Genomic DNA, 17,244 nt, shown 5'->3' on the forward strand with positions numbered 1-17,244 from the left:
CTCCTTAAAACCAAAAATCAACAGGAGCTGCAGCACAACTTTGAAACTAGGAGGGACTCCATCTGACACATGGACTAGACTAAACCCAAGACCAAAGCTTCAGACCTGAGCTACTGCAAAATAACAGAGAGGGTATACTGAACTTCCTTGGTGCAAGAGCCAGCCATATCATGGGGGATGCTGTGAGGAGCATGTCTGATCACATTGAGTTGGAAGAGTCCAAAGTCACTGATGAACGTCCAAAATGGGACAACAAGGTCCAGTACCTTCTGACCTGTATCGGTTTTGCTGTTGGTCTTGGAAATGTTTGGCGTTTTCCTTACCTATGTCAGACATATGGAGGAGGTGAGTCCTTACTTTTGCAGTGGATAAAGATTGAGGGTGGAAAATGTTTCCTTCCAATAATAGTAGACAATTTAATGGTCATTTTGTGCCTCCTTTTCATGCAGTGTTACATTGATCAGCATAATGAAATATACCTAATTTGTACTTATATTTCTTATTCTTAGTCTTAGAATTACATTCTGATTTTCTAAGGGTATGTATGTGCACATGTAGGCTACAACATCAGTATACTGATACAAACATAATCAAAAGGTTGAATAACCTAATAATAATAATAATAATAATAATAATAATAATAATACATACATACCGGTATGTAGTGTTGAAGTTCTGCTGAATGTTTTCTGTTACCTCTTGTCACCTGGTTGTCAACCATTTTTGTTGACATATGAGGTAACATTATTAGTTGTATAAAATCTTGCCTTTACAAGCCATCTTTTCTTATCATCAACATCCTAGTATAATTCTCTGTCTGAATTCCCTTTATATCAGGGACAATGTACATTGTTAGAGAAGCACACTGCTGAACATATTTTGCAAAAGTTATGAGTTACACTTTACTTGAAGGTATCTACATAAGAGTGACATGACACTGTCATGAACATGTCGTAAACATTATAAACAAGTCATAAACGTTAATGAAATAATGCTTCGCTTCTGTAAAGCGTCATTCGTTTTTTGTCATGACAAGTTAGGGTTAGGGTTAGGTTAGTGTTAGTGTCATGTCACTCCAAAAACCTAAAGTGTTACCAAGTTAAGTTGTAATGCTGTGTGCTAGTGTTAGTGTCATGTCCCTCCAAAAGTAAAGTGTTACCAAGTTAAGTTGTAATGCTGTGATTCTTTCCATATGAAAGTTTGGATTTATTTCAAAAATGAATTTTATTCGCATGTGCATTTGTTGTTTGTTATTTTGCACATCTTCTTCGCTGAAGAAGTAGCATAGGTTATGTCTGTGTATACCTGCAAATGGAGCTTACGTATTTGATTCTTAATCTGAATGTCCTCTAAAGGGCAGCAAAGAGTTGATAGCATGGCATTGTCAAACAAACATACCGCAATTTTTTTGTCCTACATTCTTTTTATGTTGTGTATATCCAGATCAAGACAGTTTGGTTACAAAGGAGGGTTGTTGCTATTGGGTTAAATGAAAATAATATGCATGAAGACTGGAATATGCATTTGAAACAAAATTGCATATAGCAATCGACCTTGGGGGCAAATTCACTGCTTCAAAGTAAATTGTTACTTTAAGCCCCTGACAAGGCTCAACATATCATTACACTTCTGTGCTACTGTGGAGAGGATCCGTGAAGACAAACCAATATTTGTAACTTTGTAAATGTACAGAAAGGATTGTTTGTGAAGTCAGTGTACATCAACAAACCAAACCCATAGTATAACCTCTGCGGCAGATCTATATAATGTATTGTAGGGTACTACTTAGAGTTATGGCTTCTTTAATTACATTTATTTGTTTGAAATAGACCTTATTGACAAGGCTGTAAAGTAAAGTGGGACCTAAAGTTTATGCATAACTTTTGCTATCCATTTACTGTGCAACATCAAAGGGCACATCAATTGGGCACAAAACATGATAAAACAAATGAGTTCAAGCTTACATGTCTGAAAGACATATTGCCGCTCTAACCCAGGCCATCCTCTCATCAGCTTCTCTCATATTTAATCACATGGTTGTAGGTGTAGAATTTTGTGCTCAACAGAGAAACTGAAACACGGATATGAGTATGGATACAGTATGAAATAAAGGATTTATAATGTCTGAAGACCATGGAGCAGGTCAGCAGGTCAGTTGTGACTGTGTACCTTTGTATGGCCCAGGTGCATTCCTCATCCCATACCTGATAGCTCTCGTGTTTGAGGGCCTGCCGCTGCTGCACCTGGAGCTGGCTATAGGGCAAAGGCTGAGGATGGGGAGCATCGGGGTCTGGAACTCAATCTCCCCGTATCTAGGAGGAGTTGGTAAGCAAGTTCTGGGCATTAAACGTGTGAAGAAAGCACAATACATTACTTGGCCTAGAGTTGTTTAATGTGGCCACATACACAAGTGTCCTCACTATTGGGTTTATTTGCAGGTCTTGCCTCAATGACGGTGTCCTTCTTGGTGGGCTTGTTCTACAACACAATCCTGGCCTGGATCTTGTGGTACTTTTTCCACTCATTCCAAAATCCTCTCCCATGGGAGAGCTGCCCGATCGACATGAACAGAACAGGTACATTGGCCCCCAAGCACTGATAATAAAGGCACAACTTTGAGAACCTACAATGTTCTAAAGTCTATCTATTGTTTTCTGCCCAAATTCAGACTACATCACTGAGTGTGAGAAAAGCACACCAGTGAATTACTTCTGGTACCGGAAGACATTAAACATCACTCCTAACATCGAGACAAGTGGCTCATTGCAGTGGTGGATGGTGCTATGCCTTGCTACAGCTTGGTGCCTGGTCTATGTGTGCTTCATTCGTGGCATTGAAACTATTGGCAAAGTAAGGAATTCCCTAAAAAGCCATTAAAGAAATTGTTCTTGCAGAGTTTTAACGTTGAAGCCCTAGGTAAATTATAGAATGCTTTTTCAATGGTATCATTTCTCCAGCAGTTATCTTGATGCCATTATTCATTTTACTGTCTATTACTAGGCTACTGGATACTGTATATACATAGAGAGAGAGAGAGAAAGAGAGAGAAAGAGAGAGAGAGGATTGTATGTGCATGTGTTGATTTTTTAGGCAGTGTATGTCACAGCCACATTCCCGTACCTTGTGCTCACCATCTTTGTGATCAGAGCGCTCACTCTCCCAGGAGCTTCTCTGGGCCTTGTGTACCTCTTCACACCAGACGTGAGTATTATCCATCACGTCTCCATATAAACAAATACAGTGTGTGGTTATCTATGGGTAACATTGCTCAGAGTTGTTTTCTGACGGCAGTGGGAAACTCTGAAGAACCCAAAGGTGTGGTTGGACGCTGCTACGCAGATCTTCTTCTCCTTGTCTTTAGCCTTTGGGGGACTCATTGCATTTTCCAGCTATAATCCCCAGAAGTAAGTAATGAATGAATGATCTTCACATATAACAGTCCGTTTTTCCATATACAGTATGTATTCATTCATGCAGTCGTTTATTTATTCCATATGATTGAACAACAATCCTGAACTAATTCCTTTCAATATTTAGAAATAACTGTGAGCGTGATGCCCTCATCGTTGGAGTTGTTAACAGTGTCACATCGATTTATGCCTCAATACCTATATTTGCCATTTTGGGATTCAAGGCAAATGCTAATTTTAATGACTGCCTTGGCAAGTAAGTTCATGGATTAGTATTCTTTGTGAAAATATTTATTTCTTTATTTCTGTCAAGTTAATAGTGTATTCCCTTAACAATAACAGAAATATCCTGGCTCTGACAAATGCATTCAACATTGGAGATCAGGACATGACAGTGGAGAACTATGATGACTGGCTAACCCATTTAAACACTACTGATCCCAGCCTATTGATGAGCCTCCATCTGAGGAACTGCAGTCTTAAAACATTCCTTGATGAGGTACACACAAGCACACAGTACCCAGTTTGAAATCTTCTCTTCTTTTCTTTTCTTTTCTTTTCTTTTTTTCTCTGATTGTCTATCACTCTGTAAAGCGCCATGAGACATGTGTAATGTTTTGGCGCTCTATAAGTACAATTAAATTGAAGTTGAAACATTGAAATTGAAATAACTGTTTTAAGTGTTAATAATGTCTCCCGGTATTTCAGAGTGCCTCGGGAACTGGTCTTGCTTTCATAGTGTTCACTGAGGCGGTGATCAAGATGCCTGGTTCCCAGGTGTGGGCAGTGCTTTTCTTCGTCATGCTGTTCAGCTTGGGCTTGTCCTCCATGTTTGGGAATCTGGAAGGAGTTCTAACACCTCTACTTGACCTCCACCTGGTGCCCAAATGGTGCCCGAAAGAAGTTTTTACAGGTAGCACTACAAAGAGAACACACAGTAAAATCCCAAGAGTTAAAATGACAGAGTAGACTGTTATTGACTCTAATAGAGTTACATTTACTACAGTTGGAGTAAAATGTACTCTAGCATATTAGTTAAAAAACAGAGTTAAAATCACAAGAGTTAATCATCCACCTCATTTTCTCATTTGGACGCCATTTTAGAAATTTCTTGGGAGATGTTTGCCTAATTATTATTTGGATATTATTCATAAAAAATCAAGTGTTTTCTTCTGGTTTATTCCAAAGTCATTCGGTAGCTTTAAGATTTTTTTCTGGACTAGGCTACTAAAAAATTACTTGCAAGTTTGTAGGCTAGCATGTGCTACAGTAAAATAGGCAAATACTGCTAAGCTATCTATAAACGGAGTCTCTGTTATCAAGCCTATAGCTGTTCACAAAGAATAGTCAAAGCGAACAAACATTATAATAATACTAATAATTATAAGTATTGTATGTTTGTTACATGCAAGTGTGTAAGGGCTCAGACAAATTACGAACTGGCGGAACGTGCCCTCTGGCATCTCACGTCAGAGACGAACGTTAGTAGCCTATCACCCACTTCCTTCCATTTGAGAGAATGCAGCGACGCGACGGAGCCTGGTTAGAAGAATCTCTCTGAAGTGCAGTTGAAGGTGAGTAGATGTTCATCTAAAATACACTTACTAGAGATTTATTTCACATGTTCCGTAGTATGCCTCGAAAATGATAAACAATAAGCGGTGACGCGTAAGAGGAGTGTAACTTAACGTAAATGTATGGTCAAGATATCATTCTGAAATGTGTTGACCTTCAGGGGCTAACGTTAACGTTAAGTTAACTGCTAACGAAGGTTAAAAGTTAACATGAACGTTAACGTTACCTCTGTGTAACATGAGGTACATGTCAATTCGTGCTCCCGTATTGTACAATGCTATAAGTTTTTTTTTTATCATGTTAATATTTACTCAACCAAATATGATACCAGTATAATCGTCTTTAATGGTCAACATTGACTTGGTTAGCAGCTAGCCTATCAGCCAACGTAGCTCTCATTGGCAGCTTAGCATAATGCAAATCAGATATCAAATAAAGGCTATGGTTAGCTTAATGAGGTAACAGTTACTGTTGTTAGCTACTTAACATTAACAGTCATTAATAGGGCAAATTAGCTTAAAGTTCATGCTCTACCAAAAAGCTTGTTTCACGTAAAACAGGCATCCATAAGCATGAATTTGGCCTTCACAAGTTGGTTATTTCAAAACTAGCTGCATTAATTGACTATCAAGGACGTGTTGATTGCTGAATGTGCATCATTGATAGCATAGAAGACACGTGTTCAGTGCAAAGTGCCAACAGGTGCACGTGCCACATTTACTAGTTTAGTCAGTGTCACTGAGATAGTTGTTACCTGTTTTTTTTTAAGAAACTGTTTTAAAAGTAGTGTTGATTTTGTCTGAATGTTTGATTTTATGTTTTCTCAGGATGTTGGTGAAAGTTAAATACCAGGCAGACCAGATACATTAAAATGGTGGAAACTGATGCCACTCTAGAGGATTTATTTAACCAAGGTACTGATTTATTCAATTGTTGCATTGTTTAAGTCTATTGTCAGTTTTTTTTGTAATGTTCTGTTAATTTTTATTTTAGTGTTCATGAAATTTGATATTTAAGCCAAACACCAAGCTGGGCTAAAATGTATGATGAGTTTGGTACAGAAGATTGACAACTATGTGTCTGAAGATGTGGTGAAGGATCCAAAATGTGGTGTATTAAAGCTGAAGCCTGCAGAAGATGATGGTGAGTTGTAATATGGAATGTAGTTAAAACTTGGTACAAGTTTTGTGAATATATCAACAGCGGTTGGAACACATTGTTTTGATGGAATTCCACTCTGTGGGGTTTGTGGATGTTGATTATGTCCGTCTTTGAGCCTATTTAGTGTTTAAAAATCTCAGCCATCAAAGACTACATGACATACAGCCGTCACAGGTACTGGACATGACTATATAACTGATTTATTTTGTCCTCTGCTTTGTAGTAGATGCATTATGTGATTCAGATGACACCACTGCCTTGTTTCCAAATAAGCCCAAGGGAGATGATGGGGTAGAGTAAGTAAGTGGCATTTTTTCCCTTGTTAAATATTGGTAAAATCTTTATGCTGCCCATTAACACAAAGGTAACCTAAACTGAAACCCACACTGAGGTATTTTTTTTTCTTCAAAAAAATTCCACACACTCAGATCTGTGCAAAATTATCTTTCTATTCTAGATTTCGGTCATAGACCCTCTTCAGGAATCCTGAAAAAGGCCCATGACCGAAAGCTATATAAAAAGATAATTTTGCACAGATGTGAGTGTGTGGATTTGTCATGCTGTGCTTGACTTTTGACTTTAAATCCCAGCATCTCAACCACCAGATGAACAGTATTATTTGTCTCTTTTAAATGATTGAACTTGAAATGAAACCATTTCATAAGTATTTCTGCATAGAAATTGTAATGAATCTGTTTAAGATCAAATACATTGTTTACCATTTCTCAAGGTCACCGAGAACTGTCGGTACAGGGAAAAAAACAAAACAAAAAAACAATCGGATTCACTTAGCTCGAGATGCAGCAAGGAAGCTACTGTGCTACACTCTAGGGGCATGTTCCTGAGCCCTAATGTTCATGACCCCAGAGTGTAGCGCTGTAGCTGCACAGTCGCTTTAGCTGCTGGCTTTAGCAACTCGAGCTATGTAAAACCGATTGTTTTCGTTTTACATACTCGGTGACCCAATAAATGGAGATCTATTTGGAAAATCGCTGGATTTCCCCTTAATGCTGGAACTCACCCTACTTTACACTGTTTTATAGGAACATTTCTATGATCCAGCCAGCGGATCAGGGTACCCGGCCTGACGCATTAAAACAATTCAGAGGAAAGCCTCAGGAACCACAAAGTCCAGCACACAATGAACATAATGGAGGACCAGCTTCTGAAGATGTGCCCGAGCCAGTCCTGAATGAAGAACAGCTGAGAGAGGCGGTATCTCTAATGAAGCATTCTTCTGATGAAGAAGTTGTGCGGCTGAAGGTGAACGTTTGATTATCGTCAGAAAAAATGGTCCATGACCCTCAATCACCTCATATGCTTGCAACATTCTCTCGATTCGTGGATGTAATGGATCAGATTGAGCAAGACTGTGTTACTGTTTGGTGAGATTTCAGCGAACCTTCTTGAGAGGTGGTCAACTATGTTCAAAGAGAAGACTATTAAACAGAGTAAAGGTCTTTCTTCCTCCAGCATCGAACTGCAAAAAAGGATCCAGGTAGCAGAATCACCACATGGGCTGTGTCCCGGTAGAACACTCAGGTTAAAGTGTGGTGAGACTGGGTGTTTCAGGGACATTTTCTGGCTTTTAGAAAACATTTGGAAATGTTACATGAGCATAGCGTTAATAATGTTCATGTTTTGGAAAATAACTGTAGTGAACACAGAAGTAATGATTTGGCGGTAGATTTTGATACAGTGGTTCCTGTTATGCATTCTGCTGTACATGAGATACAGGTTAAGGAAACTATTCAGTTTTTTGAGTGATAAGCAAAGTGTTGAGGAAATGAATCATACTTTAAGTCATCTTGAAAATCTCTTCTAGGCCCCATCCATTGGATCATGCCTTAGGTATGAGCTACACCAGGCGCGTAACTGAAGCGTTCCGTTCGCGACGCGTAAAATTCATTTTAAATGAATGGTCTATTTTTTTCGAATGTACGCGCCGCTATCACGTCTGGTGTAGCTACCTCCATTGATTATAGTGGCAGCTAATTGTTGCAGCAGACGCTATGCGAACGTAACGCTTCAGTTACGTGCCTGGTGTAGCTTCACTGTTAGAATGTGTAGACTTAAACATGTCAGTGATGCTAGAATGTTTCAGTACAGGCTGTAGAGTGAGTAAAATTGGTATGTAAGCTAATGTATCACTAACAACAACTTAATATTATGTTCTAGTGGCTTTGTTCCATTTGATGCCAAATGTGTTGTACATGCATTTACAAAAGGAAAAAAAATGAAACTTTTTATATTGTATATTGATACATTAACTTAATATTTTGTAATAAATATATTTTCAATAATTTGTCTGTATGTCCTTCAGATTTTGTAGAGCCTGATAAAGACAAGCAAAATGGTGACTCTAGCAAGAGTAGCTGGGAATAAACTCTGAATAGAGATAAACTAAGATTACCCCATTAAGAGTTAAGATGACTCTGGAAAGAGTTGTTGGCTTATAGAGTAGATTTTTCTTTACTCCCTGTGGAGTTTATCTTGGTGATTTTTCAACTCTCTATAGAGTAAATTTAACTCTGAAAAATGTGCTCTAGGAGAAGAGTCAAATTTACTCTCTGTGGGGTGGGACCAATGGGTCTCTATGACAGAGTCAGAATCGACTCTATTAGAGTTGAAAACAACTCTGACAATTTTACTGTGCAGCAACATGTAGTGCTAAACAAGGAGAAGAAACGTGAAGAATATTTGATAACTAAATCTTTTGTTTTGGAATGGTTCTCTTTTTCTCAGGGTTTATGTGTATGGTGTCCTTCACTGTGGCCCTCCTCTTCACTCTGGGATCAGGAAACTACTGGCTTGAGATTTTCAACAACTATGTTGGATCACTACCTCTGCTTGTCATTGCCTTTTTTGAAATAACAGCAGTAGTCTACATATATGGGATCAACAGGTAGTCATCATTCCATCTGCTATATGTTACAGACAAAACATACTGTAAAAAAACTCAAGAGCAGCAAAAGTGTAGAACATAAAAGACCTTTACATTTACATTTACATTTTCTATGAGAGAGTATCATTTTTATTTTGTGTGCAGGTTCAATGATGACATAGAGTGGATGACAGGTCGAAGGCCTAACCTGTACTGGCAGGTCACTTGGAGGGTCATTAGTCCACTGATGCTGCTTGTTGTGTTTCTGGCATATATTGTGGTAGAAGCAGGAGAGAAGCCAACATACTCCGCATGGAACCCCGACTATGTAAGACATTCTCTCATCTCTAATAATAATTACACGAAGCCATAACAATGTCAGATAGGTGTACAAATCTTTTAGACATACAGAACAGTTATAATCCTAAAGGTAAAAAGACGTATTTTGGCAGTATTCCCACAGCTATTTCTTAATTTCAGACAATTGTCCTCTCTTTTTAATTGTATCTCTCTTTTTTCTGACCAGAAATATCTGCACATCATCAAAGAATAAACACAGTAGTTTTTTCTATGCCAAAAGCATTAAACCTGTAGATGTCCCTTTGAAAGGAGGTTATAAGATCATGAGTTGTGCATGAGCAGAAGCCTACCGTGAGTTGTGTTTGTGGTGCAGGTTGATTTCCCCCTGCCTGATGTGCATCCGTATCCAGGGTGGGTGTACGCCATCTGTGTGCTGCTCGCGGCCGTGCCCTGCATGCTTATCCCTCTGGGAGCCCTCTTCAAACTCATACAGCGCCTCAGGAAATATATTGCCCACAAGCGGACGCCCAACCCCTACGACACCGAGAGCTTCACATCAGACATGTAACCAGGAGCACCATATTCATGATGATATTGGTTTTGATATTCCCAAAAGTGCTGGCCGTTGGGTCTAACTTTAATTTAAAGTTAATTTAAACCACATTTCAAATATGATGATGTTCTAACTGAATTTAGAGGTTTGGCCACTTGATTGCTGTTCCCTTTTCATAGAGGGTTTCAAGAATTGTTATGAAGTTACATCTTTTTAAATTATCATTTAAAACAGCCGCTATTAGCATTAATTACACTTGTACTGTATGTAATGTTACGTTTTTTGTATTTTTAAAATAAAATGCTTTGAGTTAATGAGTGAAAATGTGCATAACTGATACATGTATATTATAAGTTTGCATGTACATAAGTTTATTTTTCATGAAACACAGTAATAAAGAATTCATCTTTTTTATTAGAATACCATTCTGTAAATTTTCTTGTAGTCCAAAAACGTATACACAGAGGTGACACAGAGTGATCTTCGTGCTGCAGAGTTCCGCACAGCTCTGATGTGATCTTAGTGTATGTGTGTAAGCAGAGGTCAGTGCCCAATATCATCATTTCCCATGGCAGGGATCTATTCAGGACCTTTCCCCTGCTGTTTAATTTGCTAATATTTATTCAATATGTACAGCTGGTTGACAAACTAAACAAAAGACTTGCTTCCTCTACGCTCTATTTATGATTCACTATCTTTGAAAACACAAAAGATATACATAAATGATATACATTAAAGATAAAATGATTAATCATTTCTGTCTCACGCATAAATCAAGAGAAAAATATTTGGTTTAGACCTGCTAACTGAATCTACAGCCAATCAAAGACAAACAGTACTATATACAAGTCCATCAAAAGAAGTGCAAGTCAAAGGCTACTCTTGATCATCCCCGTTTAACAATTTACACAGGTCTTTTAATATCTCACATATTACTAATGCACCAACACAGCTAAACACACACAATGACTTCGGACCTGTAGATGAATAATATGTGCACGTAGATGAACAATACATTGAGGTGTGTACATATTGTTTTACACCCCTTTAGACACTAACACCAAAACGTTCACACATGAATCATCACACAGGGCTATTAAAATGTTGGCCTACATGGCACATCTCAATACAAGTCTTACTTGTCAGTACAAGTCTTGTACCAATCCCTTTGACATAGGTACTGTGAGAGAGGGGAAGTCTGGAAGTGAATCGCTATCTTGTTAGTTTTACAGACAATCTCTTTCAAAGTTGGGGAACATGCTGTAACTTCAGCATGTCAGCTACTGTTGTACCATGTCTGTTTGTGTGTGACTGACACAGTGTATGTATGCGTGTTGGAGTCATACAACTAACAGAGTGGACCTATTTGTGGGCATACAGTGATATTGTCCACTCTCTGTCACGTGCTCTGGAATATGCTGGCTGCCTTTGTTTCTCCCACAGTCCATTCTGCTTTTCTGGCACTTTCATACAATGGTGCACTTGCACTACACACTGATGTTATCAAGCCTTTCTGACTACTACAGCTTGAATTCCAGCCCACAGGAAAGAGAAGCGTCTTCACACTGGCCACATGGAAAAAGAAACAACCTCCAGGAATACTGGCTAAGGGTTAGAATTAAGACAGGCTGTCAAGATTACAGGTAAATTGCTTTTTGAGCTTGCTTTTCCCCATAAGTGACATTCAGGTGATATGGCCATGGCACAAAACTATACTGTGTTGCTGTTTAGAGACTTCATTGTTTGTGGATGGTAAGATAGAGTATATATAGTATCAACAACTACGTTTTGGTTCGGCCTCTCTATGCCACCAGATATGGTATTTGCTGAATGCCTCAAAATATGGTATAAACTTAGGATAAGTTAGTGGTGTTCAGTGTTTAGTGGTGATTTGTAAGTTGTAAGAAAAATGAATTGTGCTATTCAAGAATGGGGCAAGCACATAGTTGTATTTGCCTTTAAACAAGCAGGTGTGTTTTTATTGACAAAAGTGCCACTGCAAACATCCTTTTACAGTTCCATTTCAATATTCTTCTTCATTACATTAGACTACAACAACAGTTTACTTTGCTCAAACAAAATGTCATGATGCAGATTTTTACCTTTCTGTTTATTGCAGAGGGACCAACCTGCATGCACTGAATGTTGCTTCATTTGTGAAGAGTGTATTCCTGTTACTGGCCAAACCTCCAGCAGTGCCCTAGCCGGAGATGTCCCTAAGAGCTGACGCAGCCCCATGTGGAGGGGTGGTGGTGGACTTTGAGTCTGATGACATCCGAGAGGCACACAAAAAGAAGGCCAGGAGTATACCAGGTGAACTGCTCAAGTCTCTGAAAAACCTTTTAACCTTTTAACCAGGCAATGTGTACTGTCACGCTTTAATCATGGTTTTGTAAAACGGTGTACCTATCCAAGCTCATATGTGCAGTGTAAAGTGAGTCAGAATGCAGTTCCGTATTTTGTTAATCAGAGTTACTGGTCTTGACACTGAAATCAGCCCATATTTCTGATTTCAGAGCACTCAACGTATATAATTATGTTGTCAACAAAAATGGATGTATGAATATGGGTTCTATGGAACTGTATGACAGGTTGTGAGCATCCATAGACAAATAAGACATTCTTTTGTTTCTAGGGTCAGCGCTTATCTACCTCAGGGGCCCCAAATTTCTGATCTATGTCAGTGGAGCTCTGTCGATGTGGGTAAGCAGCCTGGTGCACCAGATGAACATGCAATGAAAGTGATACCTGCTTCCTCAGTCCCTCTGGATGGGTACACATGGAAAAGTGTTTGAGGAGGTGTTGATGTCAATGACTAACATGCATTTTACAGTGTGTAGATTGTATGTAAAGTCAATGTGTTGTCATTAATTGTGTGCTTATCTTTCTGATAGGGTGATCGTATGTGGCACTTTGCTATTTCTGTCTTCCTTATTGAACTGTATGGACGAAACCTGCTACTGACTGCCGTGTTTGGCTTGGTAGTTGCTGGTTCGGTGCTGCTACTAGGAGCTATGATTGGGGATTGGGTCGATCGCAACCCAAGGAATAAGGGTACTTCACTCTCCAGTTTTCCACTCAGTCATGATGATCAGCCATAGTGTAGGTCATACGTGTTTTGATGAGCTTCATGCACTCAACTCTCTTCTGCTCGCGTCCATTGTAGTGGCCCACGCATCGCTCTTCATTCAGAACATCTCAGTGACCGTGTGCAGCATTGTGCTCATGCTGGTGTTCTCGTACAAAAAGTGGATTGAGCAAATTTGGGATGGCTGGCTAACTGTAAGTATGATTGATTACTCGCCTACCATTTCTTTTCTCTTAGAATGATCATATGGTATCTCCTTTTTTGTTTATGTTTATTAAGGTGGTTATATACTGCCTGTTCATAGCTGCTGTGTTGTGCCATGTGTAGTAACATCTTGCATCACACAACTTACACAAGGTAGTTTGTTATACGGTGGTGATCATCCTGGCAGATGTGGCTAATTTAGCAAGCACAGCCCTGACCATTGCTATCCAAAGGGACTGGATTGTGGTCATCACTGGTTACAACCGTGGACACCTTGCTGGTGAGATGCCTTTTTAATATCAGAATTGTTCTGGCTGAATGTCGTAAATATAACTTCATATAAGGTATATTAGTACTTAGCTCGGTGTCATCAGAAAAGTCGTGTGTTTATGTGAATAATACCAAAGACACTCAAACTCAAATAAGTTGTTCTTTTTTTGTACCATCTCACCAACGTCTTTTTGCAACAGGTATGAATGCTACCATGCGACGAATAGACCAAGTGACCAACATACTGGCCCCACTTGCTGTGGGGCAAGTCATGACCCTGGCATCTAATGTGGTTGGCTGTGGATTTATCTTGGGCTGGAACCTCGTGTCTCTGATAGTCGAATTCATCTTCCTCTCTCGAGTGTACCGCATCGTCCCAGAACTCTCCATCAAACCTCCAGCGGTGGAGGAGGATGACCAGAACTGCTTGGAGGGGAGGGCAGACAGGACAAACTCCACAGGTCAGCAGGCCAATATGACTTCCCTTGTTGTGTTAAGAGTGAGATCTAAAATGTGATCATAGCATGGCATTTGGGCAAAAGCAGACAGTGACGTGACTGACTGTGCTTCGTGTCTCAAAGATGGGAGCTCATTGGGGGAGGCCAAGAACATGGCAGAGGAGCGCTGCAGCATCAGCCTCCGCCTGAAGGAGATCACCAACCTGCCCCTGTGCTTCCGCAAGTTCCAGTGGTTCCTGAGCACCTGCAAAGAGGGCTGGAAAGCCTACTACCGCCAGCCTGTGTTTCTGGCTGGCATGGGCTTGGCGTTCCTCTACACCACCGTGCTGGGCTTTGACTGCATCACTACAGGCTACGCCTACACCCAGGGCATCAGCGGCTCGCTGCTCAGCCTCCTCATGGGTGTGTCGGCCATCACGGGTCTGATGGGCACCATCATGTTCACCAAGCTGCGCAAGCTCTACGGCCTTGTCAACACTGGGATCATCTCCAGCTGCCTGCACTTGGGCTGCTTGCTTCTCTGTGTGTGCTCAGTGTTCGCCCCCGGCAGCCCCATGGATCTCAGCTTGCTGATGCCCATCACGGAGTCGGCCAACGGTTCCAGCAACATGGCAAGACAGAGACAGAAGCACACCTATCCACTTCAGGGCGGCAGCAACCAGCCTCTGCTGCCTGACCGCTCCTCCATTCACTGGACTAACACCACCGTGTTGTTTGAAAACATGCCGTCAGGAAACACCCCCGAGAGCTATGTCTCCATCATCTTGCTGTTCCTGGGCGTCATCACGGCACGAATTGGTGAGTAAAAATTATGCTTTGCTACACTGTACTTTGTTTACAATTTGTGGAAAAATGTAGGGTACACCTAACCTAAACCTGATTTCTTTGCCTGGTTCTGAGAGGCTGCCAGAAGCTGTCTTTATAATATATTCAGTAACCCTTTATACCAACAAAGGGTTTCCCATGTTGAAGCATGTATCATGTAAATCATCATGTAATGTAAAATGTACCATGTGAAGAATCAATGTGAGGTATAGTTTTTAGAAAGTTCACTTCTTGTAAACAATCACAGTAATAGTGCTCCTGTCATGACCCATACAGGCCTCTGGTCCTTCGACCTAACCGTGACCCAGCTTCTTCAGGAAAACATTTGTGAGTCAGAACGTGGCGTGGTCAATGGCGTCCAGAGCTCAATGAACTACCTAATGGATCTGCTGCACTTCATCATGGTCATCTCTGCTCCACAACCACAGCACTTCGGCATCCTTGTCATTATCTCTGTTTTATTCATTACCACAGGACATACTATGTACTTCCTCTATGCTCGAAAGGCAAAGAGAAAACAGCATCCGAACACATAAAAATACCCCACCGAGCATGCATTTTCCGTGTGCTATAAAAGTCTGTGTGATGCCCACAACATGAATGTCCCACGATGCGCTCTGCAATCAGTCTGCATTTGCAGTGCAACGGTACAGTGTCACGCCCCTTAACACCGCTTCAGGCTGACATACAAGTCATCCGACCACTGCATGTGCCAGTCATGCTACCCACGAGTCCCACTGCTTTCATAACATTCTCACCGGGTGTTAAAAAAGCCCACAACTCAGGAGAAGGGGGATGCAGAAGGTTTACATCTCCCCCTGCTGACAGCCGGGGGTCACAACAGGCACAGAGGTGAAAATACACTGCCTCACACAGCCAGAGAAAAGCTCACAGTACTGCTAATGTGTCCCTGGAGTATTGCCATCTCACTGACACTAATACGTCCTAACGTAGAGCGTTTCTGATACCAGAGGGTTACAGATAGAGTGGATCCTGCAATTTTAACCAAAAAGAGTAACCAAGAAACAATTTGTAGCGAAGTGATGATGACAACTTGGCATGAGTATGCTTAACCCGTCCAGCTGCAAATCATAAAAAAACCTCCTGACTTGGTTATGGGGTACAGTCCTTTGCAACGACTTTTGGATGACAAATTTGAAGAATGTATGGGTAACGTTAATGGCAGATTAATTATAGATATTTAACAAAACACAGCCAATTTGCAAACTAGTGTAGTAAAGAATGTTCGCCACATGCCAGTGCACTGTTTTAATTATTCAAAGAAACCTAAACTGATAAATTATTACATTATTATTTTATCCACATTTTGAAATGCAGTGATAATACTACTGTCTTTAGAAACTGAAGAATGTGTACATAATGAAACAATCATTGATTAAAATGTTCAGATGTTAAGTCTGTATATTCATGAAAAAGATTATATATTCTCTTACTTTTCTGCATTTTAAGGTCTTCTGAATGAAAACATTACCATCTTTTTACCTCAAGATAACATATCCTGTATATAAACATTATGAACAAGAATTTGTTCTGTAATTTACAGATACTGAGACATCAGAAGAAAATCTAATTCATTTCTTCCACCCACATTACTGTATGTAAATGTATCAACTGCATCTATGGGTCATTTTTAATGCCCAGCCAACATTACATCATGGTTTTATTGTTTTATAGCACAAATATAGATTATTTTTTTGGTTGTCTTTTTATGTATCTGATTGTTCTTGTGCTGGTGAAAAAATAAATATGCTTTCAGTAAAGACATTGCTCAATACTCTGTCTGCAGTTTTGGTTTGCAATGACAGCAGCAATTATGTTTGACACAGACCTGATGAAAGTGATCGACTGGCAGTTTTGTTTGTCTCAAAATCAATGCACTATCTTACACACATTTTGACATGTACGCCTGCATTTTTAACTGTAAGATACAGTAGTATGTGTATTACATGGTGCTGGCATGTTTGCTAGCAGTGAAGAAATACCCTATAGTAGCCAATATATCTACAATCGTATTGCTTTATACACAATTTTGGCCCTTTCTGTTAATTAACTTTTAAATAATTAACAATTACAATAAGTAAGTAAGTACAATTAAATAATTGTTTATCACACTAAAATTAATGCCAGTGACTCACTGTAACTCTTCTGACTAAACATGCTCATACAAAAGGACTATCAGAAAAAAAATCTGTGGCATATACATTGATAACTTCTGTCAAGATGAAAGATATTTCAAAGAGGTAAGACAAAGCAGAGTGTACCTAGCAAAACTGTCATGACAACTGTGCCTTTGAATGATTGGAAACTCAGGTTTCAACGTCACCCTTTTCAAACAGTTCAGGACACCTGAGTGTACCTTTCTAAAGGTTCAACCCTGTACTCTGAAAATAACTGAAAACCGTCATCATATTCCCCATTCCAAGTGTTACTGCAGAGAGGTATTTCACATCTCAGCATCCCCTACTTAACTGTCGGGGAAAAGTAAGCTTCTTTCC

At 39.8% G+C, this 17,244-nt stretch overlaps 2 protein-coding genes and 1 long non-coding RNA gene across 3 annotated transcripts; all 3 read left to right on the plus strand.

Annotated features, from left to right (window-relative positions):
* Window positions 1-170: 170 nt before the first annotated feature.
* LOC143119687 (sodium-dependent neutral amino acid transporter B(0)AT3-like) lies at window positions 171-9,898 on the plus strand. Its single transcript, XM_076281306.1, has 12 exons — window positions 171-345; window positions 2,185-2,325; window positions 2,439-2,576; window positions 2,669-2,850; window positions 3,091-3,201; window positions 3,292-3,404; window positions 3,538-3,666; window positions 3,753-3,909; window positions 4,119-4,323; window positions 8,892-9,051; window positions 9,196-9,358; window positions 9,704-9,898. The coding sequence occupies exons 1-12, from the start codon at window positions 171-173 to the stop codon at window positions 9,896-9,898; spliced, it is 1,869 nt and encodes a 622-aa protein (XP_076137421.1).
* Window positions 4,881-8,366, plus strand: LOC143119523 (uncharacterized). The gene is made up of 5 exons (XR_012986298.1): window positions 4,881-4,984; window positions 5,813-5,899; window positions 5,979-6,128; window positions 6,370-6,446; window positions 7,190-8,366. It is a non-coding gene; the product is annotated as an uncharacterized LOC143119523 (long non-coding RNA).
* Window positions 9,899-12,068: 2,170 nt separating the features above from the next.
* LOC143118499 (ferroportin) lies at window positions 12,069-16,155 on the plus strand. Its single transcript, XM_076279555.1, is given in 8 exon segments — window positions 12,069-12,196; window positions 12,519-12,670; window positions 12,778-12,937; window positions 13,050-13,165; window positions 13,329-13,455; window positions 13,646-13,944; window positions 14,068-14,701; window positions 15,005-16,155. Coding segments are annotated over 8 exon segments (1,851 nt in total). The 5' UTR covers window positions 12,069-12,093; the 3' UTR covers window positions 15,265-16,155.
* The last annotated feature ends 1,089 nt before the right edge of the window (window positions 16,156-17,244 follow it).

The sequence above is a fragment of the Alosa pseudoharengus genome, unplaced genomic scaffold, assembly GCF_046254945.1.
Source record: "Alosa pseudoharengus isolate Yale_2024_CS ecotype anadromous, Long Island Sound unplaced genomic scaffold, YU_APseudo_1.1 YU_APseudo_1.1_scf_12, whole genome shotgun sequence".
Lineage (NCBI taxonomy): Eukaryota > Metazoa > Chordata > Actinopteri > Clupeiformes > Clupeidae > Alosa > Alosa pseudoharengus.

Bases quoted from the DNA above. Each gene is read 5' to 3' on its own strand.
- LOC143119687 (XM_076281306.1), top strand. From the start codon at position 171: ATGGGGGATGCTGTGAGGAGCATGTCTGATCACATTGAGTTGGAAGAG. The intron at 9,052-9,195 runs GTAGTCATCATT...TTTTGTGTGCAG, and splicing joins TACATATATGGGATCAACAG to GTTCAATGATGACATAGAGT. The intron at 9,359-9,703 runs GTAAGACATTCT...TTTGTGGTGCAG, and splicing joins CCGCATGGAACCCCGACTAT to GTTGATTTCCCCCTGCCTGA.